Source organism: Leiobunum rupestre, chromosome 10 (assembly GCF_980474605.1).
Source record: "Leiobunum rupestre chromosome 10, qqLeiRupe1.1.hap1, whole genome shotgun sequence".
Taxonomy (NCBI): Eukaryota; Metazoa; Arthropoda; class Arachnida; order Opiliones; family Sclerosomatidae; genus Leiobunum; species Leiobunum rupestre.
This window is the reverse complement of record NC_143393.1, coordinates 632858-644477: the sequence shown is the minus strand read 5'-3', so window position 1 is coordinate 644477 and position 11620 is coordinate 632858. Positions and strand designations below refer to the sequence as shown.

Below are 11620 nucleotides of genomic sequence, written 5' to 3'. Positions count from 1 at the left end.
CATAATTTGAATTTGAAATCTAAACGCGTTTACGATAATAACATCAGCGCTGGCGATTGTTTAGAAACTGCGCCATGGAAAAGGTCCTGATTCTTAAAACCTTAAATTCGCTTTCAAACATTTGGGCATATATTACCTCCCCTCTCCTCAGGCCCTTTATTGAAACCAGGGGTGCATAAATTTCATTCTCGAAGATCGAAATTTTCTCACTTGTGAGGTCGTAATATTTTTATTATTCTTTTATTTTACACAGAGTTCAACTACAATTACGGACAGTCGCAATAATATACGTTTTTAGAACCATCGTAGCAATGAGCCTTAACTTCGTTAGGGCATGTGAGTTTTGAGCAGTCCAAATTTGACGGCCCTTTTTCGTCAGTTTTAAATTCTCGGTGGCTAGCTTGATGACACATGCAAACGCAGTGGTTGTCACCAGAGACCCTATTCACTGAATAGCAAAGCGCTTTTTCAGTACCAATCCCTTCGCAAAGTGAATCGCTGCAGTTGGACAGTGAGAGCTGCTCAGACGCTGGGCAAGCTTTGTAAGAGAGATTAAGAAATATGTAGACATAATTATAGCAACGGCACATTCAAAGACGTAGCCTGGTTAGAGATACGCATCCAGAATATTTCCCTGGCAATTTACACGGTAAATTACTATGGCAACAATAATTTACAATTTTCTCGGGAAAATTACGAAAATGGTAATTGCCCTGGTAATAACCAATTTACCATCAAATTCGTGTTAAACTGTTTCTTGTTTGTTTTATCATTTATCTAAAATGTGCCTTAAATAAGTCAAAACCTAACGTTATTCGCGTTGTAGTATATTTTAGTATATTTTTATCGTTTTATTATATTTCAAGTGTTTGCTTAGGAAGAATATTTATATCTAGCCCTATTTATTAAAAATCACATTCATATCTCGTCTGATTCAGGGCCGTCTTTAGCTCTCAGGCGCCACTGGACTCAGTGGCGTAGCTAAAGGGAAACAAAGGGGGAGCCATGCCTCGAGCGCCACTCATTTTTGGGCTTCATTATCTGTTTGATGACCTTTTTGTAAACGGGCCGCCAGTCATTAAGGGGCGCATTTTTAGGTATGTTTAAATCAAAAAAGGGTGACATTCAAGAGATTTGTTCCGGGCGCCACAAACTCTCGCTAAATTAACGCGTAATTTACTGATTTCCAAAATGACGGTAATTTAAGAACTCTAAGCCTGGTTAACTTAGACCCACGCGATCATTTTTACCGGTAGCTGCTTTTTAAGTCCAAAGCACATACGGTTATAAAATATTTTGTGTTCGAATTATAGTGTTTGAACCAGAACATAACACATCGGTTATCATTAAAAAAGAACCTTAGAAATATTGGGTTATGTGAAATTGCGTCGGATATTACAACCTTTAACAGAAGCGTAAGATCATTTTGTGTTGCGATAAGGGGAGAGGGTTACAGCACTATTGTCTAGGTAACTTAGTCTTTGTGTTTAGTTGAACATACGTAATTATGTTAGTACCCTGATTGTGGGTGCATTTATTTGTATGTTAATATGTAGGTACGTATAGGAATAGGTGTATGTGAGGTGGTAGGAAAGTATGAATAAGGTAATCTTGTTTGTAGGTAGGTAAGTAAGTAAGTGTAGAATCATAGGTAGGTAAAGGTGTATGTTTATAGGTAGGTAGGTAGGAGTAGGTGATTGATTATAGGTAGGTAGGTGAAATTTTAGATGTATAAATGTGTATATTTGGGTTTGAACTGACATTGTCAGTAATCATCTTTCGGTGTGGGGTGGTCAATCCACCCTTCAGAAAGCTAGTGATTAGCCTACCCTATATTAAAATCTTTGTTCATACTAGAAGTGCGGCTATATTTGCACTCGGTTTGAAGTTTTAAGGTGATAACATTTAAAATCGTTCAAGTCCCTTTCGTATTGTTTCAAAGTAATAAAATCTTTCGAATAATAAGAAAAATATGTTCAATAATAATAATCTTCGGAGATGTTCGACACTGTAGGGAATTTTCGAATTTAGTTGGAATTTTTAACTGCACTTGCGCAATTTCCAGCCGGAAGATATATGTAATAACATTAGTTTATAATATACTAGCTCCCAATAAGTTACATCCGTCATAGGTCTAATGTTAACTGTGATTTTTCCCATTGAAAATCAGAACCGGTATATGCTACTCCTTCCGGCGACTTTTGCCCTATCTTTTTAGCTTCTTTAACTTCCGTCGATAGTGGAAACGGTTACGTCCGTGGGAATGAGACCAAGTCACATGAAGTTAGCACGTAGAGAGCTGACCTTAACGACGTTTGTTTTAAATTTTTAATGGGTGGCAATCTGTTGGTTAATTGGCGTAATCCTTGATTCGGGGGGAATTTAAACCAAAAAATAATGTGTCAACATTTTGCAAGAATATTTTAACAATTTCAATATAAATATTAATAGTTAAAAACTTATCACTTCGCGTTAGGTTAAACGAACTTCGATCTCGTTGAAACAATGCCAAATTTCACCGCCAAATTCATATTTTGATTTTTCGCCTTTAGATGGTGACGCGCCACGAATTGGACGTCTTGCGAGAGATCTCTGTTAACACACAACCTATGTACGATGCTAACTTATAGGGAGCTAGTATATTATACACTTATGATAATAACTATGGAATAGCGTACAGTAAGATACAGTTTATAAATTTACTTAAAATACTTTTTATAATGACACTTATATGCTAATTGCTGAATAATTATTTCACCATGAACACGGATTTTGTGTAGGGTTACAGGCAAATTAAACCACTTATAATTATAAAAATTCAGGAAGTGTAATGCAATTTTACTATATTTCAATAAAAAAAGATATATGGCGTTGACAACGGAATAGAACCTCATCAAAAAAGCGGTTGAAATATTACGCGATTTTGGATTTCAACCAACGATATTTACTTTTAATTTACATCTTCCCAATAATATTACTAAAATTGTAACCATAGACATAATAAAGAAATAGACACCTTCCGCGGAGTTTGATTTGCCAAAAATATACGGGAGCGATAACTAGCAGACAACCGGTATTTGTTCTGTATTCCTGTGGTACCACGTTTAAACGACACCTGTCGATTAGGCGAGAAAATAAAAAAACGTCACGTGACACGTCACACATGTTCGTGTTTGTAATCTTTTAGGTACTCTGACGTGATTCGCGAATATTTTGGCTGTGAGAATTTAAAATAAGGTACATTTTTATTATAATTTTTAAATAAGTCAATTAATTCTTTCAAAACCCAAATAAAAAGCAGCAGATGATCTTATAATTAAAAACAAAAAATTATAATTGCGAAATTATATTTTGTCAAAGGCTTAAGTAACTCCTGTACTATCCGGTTTGTTGTGGTTATGGCTTGTTATGGGAATTATCTCAGATTCTAAATTGTAAACAAAAGTAAATGGAATTTTGATGAAATGGATGATTCAACCTTGGATTAATAATGATTCTACTAAAGGTATGTAGCTATTGTCCTTGAAATAAAATTAGCTTTGACAATTTAAGTCTGATGGCTTGACCCTTCATTTCAAAATTTTTGTCCTTCGCTAATTTGTGGAGTCTGAGCTTGCAATATAAATTAATAACATTCTTAATGATGATGTTCGATTCCAAATTCAGCATCAAACATGTTCGTGGTGATCCGGTAATATGTCCATGCCAACAATATTTCGTAATACAGCAAGTTCTAGTTCTTAGACTACATTTCTTTTATAGGGAGAGGAATATCTCTTCATAACAACTAAACAAAATTGGCTAAAAACCAAGGAGATCTTATTCAAATTATAATAACATAATTAAACCTACACGAAATGATCCTCGGTCAAAATTTAAAGGTGAGAAGTTAGCATCACCATTTTTTTCTATTTCACTCTCAACTGGATGTAATTTCTTTAAATTAAATAAAAAATTTATTTTGACTATTTTTACTTGTTTTAATTCTATGGAAACCAAACCAGAGTTGGAATGGCTTTTGGTGTGACCCACCTTTTGCCATTTACAATTTGTATATCCTGTTCTAAAAAGTAATCATTACAAATTAAATCATGATTTGAATGTGTCGCGATTTACAGCAATTGTCCATTGAGAAAGTATTGTAGGTTTCGTTATAAAAATATTTTAAATAAGAATGAATATTCATCGAAATAATATGATAGTTTAATCCTACTTAGAAAGCGCCACTAAACTTAAGTGGCGCTTTAGACTAGGCGCCCACTGGCTCTCTGTTTCGTATCCGTCCTGCCTTCCACGAGGCATTGTCTCCGTAACGAAGCAAAGGCTTGTGGAAGCCAGAACAGAGACGTTACGAGGAGCAGTGAGCGCTTGGCCTAGGCCACGTAGTGCCTTACGCTTAGGAATATTTATCCGGTTTAAAATCAGACGCAAAAACTTTAGGGGTGAATTTTATAAATTGGGTAGTACTTTTATGTTAGCTAACATGTTTCATAATTCGTTTGTTATAGAAAAAGTGTTTTCTACTAAAAATCTTGTTTTTATTTCGTAAAAAAAGGTTAATTTTAGGGTTTTTACGCATTGCAATATAAGTAAAACAATACCGGAAAAGGTTTCATTCCATAAGTAGGATTAAATTATCATATTTCGATGAATATTCATTCTTATTTAAAATCTTTTTATAACGAAACCTACAATACTTTCTCAATGGACAATTGCTGTAAATCGCGACACATTCAAATCATGATTTAATTTGTAATGATCACTTTTTAGAACAGGATATACAAATTGAAAATGGCAAAAGGTGGGTCACACCAAAAGCCATTCCAACTCTGGTTTGGTTTCCATAGAATTAAAACAGTTAAAAAAGTCAAAATAATTTTTTTATTTCATTTAAAGAAATTACATCCAGATGAAAGTGAAATAGAAAAAACTGGTGATGCTAACTTCTCACCTTTAAATTTTGACCGAGGATCATTTCGTGTAGGTTTAATTATGTTATTAGAATTTGGTTTTTAGCCAATTTTATTTAGTTGTTATGAAGAGATATTCCTCTCCCTATAAAAGAAATGTAGCCTAAGAACTAGAACTTGCTGTATTACGAAATATTGTTGGCATGGACATATTTCCAGATCACCACGAACATGTTTGATGCTGAAGTTGGAATCGAACATCATCATTAAGAAAGTTATTAATTTATATTGCAAGCCCAGACTCCATAAATTAGCGAAGGACAAAAATCTAGAAATGAAGGGTCAAGCCATCAGACTTAAATTGTCAAAGCTAATTTCATTTCAATGACAATAGCTACATACCTTTAGTAGAATCTTGGAGTCACATTATTAATCCAAGGTAGAATCATCAATTTCATCAAAATTCCATTTACTTTTGTTTACAATTTACGATTTAGAATCTCAGAATATTCCCATAACAAGCCATAACCACAACAAACCGGATAGTACACGAATTACTTAAGCCTTTGACAAAATATCATTTCGCAATTAGAATTTTTTGTTTTTAATTATAAGATCATCTGATGATTTTTTTGGGTTTTGAAAGAATTAATTGACTTATTTAAAAATTATAATAAAAATTTACCTTATTTTAAATTCTCACAGCTAAAATATTCGCGAATCTCGTCAGAGTACCTAAAAGATTACAAACACGAACATGTGTGACGTGTCACGTGATGATTTTTTATTTTCTCGCCTAATCGACAGGTGTCGCTTAAACGTGGTACCACAGGAATACGGAACAAATACCGGTTGTCTGCTAGTTATCGCTCCCGTATTAACCCCCCCGTAGAATCTTGGGTCTATTTCTTTATTATGTCTATGATTGTAACGCATAGGTTGCTTTACTCACTGATTAAATGTATAGCCAAATGTGGCGGTTTCAGCCTAGATTTATAGTAATATTCTACAAACCACTTTCTTTAACGGTCGCGAAGGGAGACCGTCAATATTTATGGAATGGATATAATGGAACGTTTACTAGAAAACGTTCGAAAAATGTTGGGTATCCACTTGCGTGTTACTGAAGAAATCTCGGGTAAACGTACTCTGAAATGGACTTTTCCCACCCTAAAACTTAATTTTGTTAGTATATGGTAAGACTTACGACTTAAAATTTTTGTCAACTCTCCAAACTTTTTAAGGGCTATCGAATGCCACCAACGTTAACTCTGTGTTCCTAGGGGGAAGCTAACTTGGTCATTGGGGGCGCAGCTTTAAAATTTTGGTGCAACGTTATTCCTGTTTATTTCCTGGTTACAAATACGTAAATATCTTCTGTCTCTGGTAATTTTTTAATTTCTGCCGCATTTTTGGCTTTTCAAAACCGTGTGACGTAGGACAAAGTCCCCTATGCTTAAAGCTCTAGATAAAAAAATTCAACCCAATATGGCGGCCGTTTCCAAAGCTACGGACTGTTAGATCATTATAAAGAGATAGGAAACTCGTACCTTCGGGAATGCTTAAAACCACGTTTTATTTATTCTACTTAAGCGCTTCAAACGGCGAGACTTACAACAATTTTAAACAATTTGCGTGAAATTCGAACTTATTTAAATGTTAAACGATATAGCCATACTATTGTAAGATTTTCAAATTATTTATTTTTTGTTGATTGGAAGGCTCCATCCAGAAAGTAAGTATTTTGTAGAAAGCTAGAGTAGACTTCATTTTAATATTTGAGTTTTTAAATATAACAATACTAAGAATGAAATATCTAAACAATTAAAGTTATACCTGTTTTTGCAATTATATTTATGCTTTGTTAAAAAATAATTTCTAATCCCTAGCCACTGGGGGGAAATGGCGCTAGTGATACCGTGATCGGGCTTTTCAGGAAGTTTCTTTATTTTCAATATATCTGCTTGTGTGCCAGGATATGGAGTAAAAGAGCGGTAAATGATGCGGACACTCATCTCGGACGCGCCCATAACAAGATTTTATCGGATAAATTGAAAACTGCGTAAATAGCTTGAAATCCTTTTCCGCAGTGATTGTTTTACATCTTTCAGTTTCCGTTTAGTTTCTTATCCTGCTCCGTTTTTCCCTGTCTTAGTATTGTCTTACTAATTCCTGACGTTTCCGCTCTTGTCAGATGTCGCCTATTGGTTGATCTGTGTTTCATTAAGTATCGACTCGTGATGAAAACCCAATTCAATTATTTTCGACAACCATTCAAAATCAAAGGCGAAAATATTTACCTGGATAAGCATAATGCATCCTATGAAATGCGCCATTGTGTACAATTACGTTGCACATTAATCCCTGGAGAACAAAAGTCAGACTCGACACCGAGATAAGAAAAGATGAGCCTCTCATACTGATATATTCTTTACACTTTCGAAACAGCAGCTACGAAGAAAATAAAGGTTCTTAGTTTTAGGGAAAGACAATAATTATAGCAGCACAAAGTACTTTAATCAGCTAGGCTAATACCCAAGGCACCACCTTCGGCATACGTCATCAAGCGTTATTTAAAGCCTTTAATTCAGGTGGCCGGGTTACAATGCGTAGGAGGGTGGTGGCAAGACCTTCATGCCATGCAAGCTAACAGCTCCCTACACTCACTATTACAGTTAACCTCCACACTTCTAATTTCTATCTTTAAAAGACAACCTTTATTCCAGTGGCGTAGCCAGAAATTCGTCAAGAGGGGGTCGAAGTATGTGAATGTTAAGAGGGTGGTCGAGAAAGGGGTGTAAATTTAGTGCAGTCAAAGGTAGGCCCAAGGGGCGGGGTCTGGACCCGGAAACCCCCTCCCCTTGTCTACGAAACTGCTTTAATCCGTTTCTCACATCGTATTGTTATCAGACAGATAATCAGATTCGGTTATCTGAAATGTTTTTCTGAACGATATATCCGAACATCTTCAGATTTTCAAAAGCAGATAACAACAAGACGTACGACGGTCAGACTACACACAATCCTTCTAATGTGTTAAGTTTGTTTGAGATATTCACAGCAACCTGCAACCAATATATATCCACAGTTACACATAATTGTATTTACACTTATTTGTTACTTCTAGTCATACTTTGAAAGCATCGAAGATTCCTTCAATCAGTGTCACTCTTATTTTACACTTCTGATCACACTTTTTTGTTACTTCTGGTGAGACGTTGAGTGTGACACTTGTTTCTTCTAATTAAACGACAAACACTAGTTCAATCAGTTTCATACTTATTTGTTACTTCTGATAACACATATTTGTTACGTTGAGTGTCACACTAAGTACTTCTGGTCGTACGCCGAAGAATAGGTCGATCAATGTCATACTTAATTGTTACTTCTGGTCATACGTTGGAAGCGCGGCGCACTCTTAACGGCCTTGAATCACGCTAGAGGGAAAACGGCGCGTAGACCTCTATAAACACGCGGATTTCCAATATTGGAAATTGGTGGGGTCCGTATACGCTGCCCAAATAGCCTTACTTAGAATTAAATTTAAGGCACGGTTTTGCTAATCTAGGTTATAAGTAAACGACAGCTATTCAAAAATATAACTTTTAGGAAAATCGAACTTAAATTAAGGAACTCTATGTAGATTTTTAGGCAAAATATAAAACCACGAAAATTGGGGTCCCGTAAATTACACTGAAAACTATACTTAAATTTAATATTTATTGATATAACCGAAAATGTAGGTCCGCTGAATCCCAACCTATCCAATAATATTTTTTTAACGTTATGGAATTTAATTTTAAATAAAATATCTACCACACAAAGCGAAATCACCGAAAATAGGAAATTGGGCATTTGCCAAACTTCTAGGGCTCCGATTTGAAAACTTTATTAAATGCTATCAATGTCAATGAATGTACACTCGAACGAGATATCATTGACTTTTCTAGCCCTAACCGTTGAAGAGATATGCGCGACACGGCGGCATCGGCATCGGCATCACTGTACGTGAGACTAATACACACAAATCAGCAATGGCTGTCGAACTCCAATTATTCGTTTTAGAATGCAATTCCGTACAAAAGAGAGAACTGAGGTAAATGAAAAAATGTAAATGTTATTACAATTTTAAGAGTGTCGGACCCCTTGAATACTCCACTTAAAACGCAAACGAGTTTCGCTGATTTTTTATTGAAAATATCGTAGACGGAATTTGTGCAAATAAGCAAGATTTGTTAATCAGTCACTGCCTTCCCAATTAGCGCTTCCAACGGATTTCTACGTTGCACTTTTTTATTATCTTGGCGAATATTTTTGACAAAGCAAACATCAGGAATATCCGATGGAATCTTTATTTGTTTATTTTCTTATGTATTTCTCAAATAATGTTCCACTATATTATAGTTAAGTTTAATTTATTTCATCCTATCATGAAAGTAATTATAAAATTCTTACCAATTTTTTTTAATCTGAATGCTTGTTTGAGCAACGTTTCCGTGTTTGAATTGCTCGGAAGCAAACGGCGTTAAGGCAGAGACGAAGGAAATTGTTCCTATGTGGCAGGACAAATAAATTTTGTAAAACTAGGTTATCACCAATTGTTTAACTGTCAAAAAATATTTAATTCAATACACAATTCTATAAATTACGGGCTGAACGAGCCAAATCGCTAACAAAGACCTCATCAGGCTATTTGAGTAGGACTCGCTTAGCTTATTCTTTGGTTTTTAAAAAAACGTTCACCACTTTGTTGTTGGTGTTTTTTAAAACTTCACGCGTAAGATCAATTGGTTGAGTATATCTATAGCGGCTTACGAGAGCAGGGGGGGATTGGAAACGATTTTGACTGCTTGGAAATTTTAATCGCAGCCACCAAAATATTAGTCTCGCAGCCGCCCCATACCAAGTGCTATTTATGAGAATGCAACTACAATTTGTGCGATATGAAAATGCAGCGCACTAAATACACCATAATTATTTTATTTAAATATTAATGTGTATTTTACAAAAAACACACAAACATGAAAGTCTTACCTAGCTGTGATCTTCTTATATATTCGAGAATATCAGTAAATGAGATATTTTCCATTTTTTAGACTGACCTAGCATTAAACTTAGAACACACTTACGTAAAACGGTGACGGAAAATATTAAACGTGAACAGAAACGTAAAATAATTTACGTAAGTGTGTTCTAGGCTTTGAAAATATTCGCTGTAGAGAAATATTTCTGTAACGAAAAATCCCTGTATTAAAATTTTGGTCACGATGCACAGAATCTTTTCCGTTACGAAAAATCCATATGCGGAATATCATTTGTAACGAAAATTCCATGTACGGAATATTTTTCGTAACCTAACTTCCATGTACGGAATATTTTTGGAACGTAGTTTCCGTATACTGAATATAAACATATCATTCTTAACTTAATTTCCGTATACTGAATATTTTCCGTATCGAAATTTTCGTTTCGAAACATTCGTCTACGGAATATTTTTTTTTTTCAAAATTTATTTCAATTATTTACCAACATTGTATAAGTATATACAAAATTTACATAAATACCTAAAGTTTGACATATTAACTTATTTCCTAATGAATGCTATGAGGGACATACAATTTGGGATAAGGGAACGGATGTAGGGAAGGAAGCTCAAACCAGTGGCGTACCGAGGGTTTGTGGCACCCGGTTCAAAATAATGGTATGGCGCCGCAATGTATGTCATAAACAAAGTAATGAAAGCCACTAGCTTCACGTGTGGACATTTTGTACTAAAATGAGGCGGTTTATAAAAAAGTATTTTTTTTTTATAAAAAGGACTATTACCGACACCAAAAGTCACACAACACCCATAAGTTAAAGCTTTGATCATGCATTTTTGTTCTTACATACTTTCTTCTTCAAAGATAAAGCAGTAAAACCATAAGTTTATGAATTATTAGCTCCCTAGGGAGATAGTAATTAATTAATTTATGGAAAAACTCTGCAACCCGGAACTTAAATACTCTTTCTGATTTGTTTTTTTTTCTATTGGTCATGGCAAAGGAGTCAGTTCTAAATGGTTAATTATATAAAAATTCGTTTATGGCTTAACATACGAGAACGCGGCATACGCTGCTGTCAATGGTGTATTAGATACTTTTATCCAGTTTTTAGTCTCTTTTTAAATGACCACTGATTGTTAGTATTCTAAAGGCTCAACTCAATTGAGGCGGTAGTTTCAACTTCAAGTTCAAACGAGAAAACCAAATGGAAATTGTAAATTTTTTACTTCAAATCAAAAACCCAAAGAAAATATACGCCTCCTCCCCCTATAAATTTAAAAACTTTTTGTCCGATTGAGATGCACTAAAAGACGTGTTCAACAAGTTTTGGTAAAATAAGATTTAAGCTGACGAACTGAAATTTCCACACCGACACCTAATTTTAAAAACTCCCGGAATATGTTACCGCAAGTTGGGTAATACTAGTTCCGGGCTTCGCCATTTCGAAATGTTTTGGCCCCCACTGTAAAGAAAGGATGAAATATCCCAATTTCATAATTTAGGGTATTATATGTTACTTATACTGATACTGTTCCTAAATTTACCGTTTGTTATATTTAACCAAAACTAAACTGAAAAGTTTGTGCTTACATGGTTAGTAATTACATGTAAGTAGAGAGTAACTAAATATGAACCCTTTTTTCCAAGATGGCCGCCAAGATGGCC

The 11620-nt window shown here is 34.8% G+C and overlaps 1 protein-coding gene across 2 annotated transcripts; it reads right to left on the bottom strand.

Annotated features, from left to right (window-relative positions):
- Nucleotides 1–210: 210 nt before the first annotated feature.
- LOC149923329 (uncharacterized) lies at nt 211–9474 on the bottom strand. Of its 2 annotated transcripts, none has more exons than XM_090160616.1 (3): nt 9366–9474; nt 7211–7361; nt 211–538 (listed from the first exon to the last, which is right to left on the bottom strand). In XM_090160616.1, exons 2-3 carry the CDS (start codon nt 7326–7328, stop codon nt 267–269), a joined length of 390 nt encoding a protein of 129 aa, XP_090016742.1. In that variant the 5' UTR covers nt 7329–7361; nt 9366–9474; the 3' UTR covers nt 211–266. The 2 variants fall into 2 exon arrangements, with proteins under 2 accessions (XP_090016742.1, XP_090016743.1); XM_090160617.1 differs by lacking the exon at nt 9366–9474 and adding an exon at nt 9035–9278.
- Between the last annotated feature and the right edge of the window lie 2146 nt (nt 9475–11620).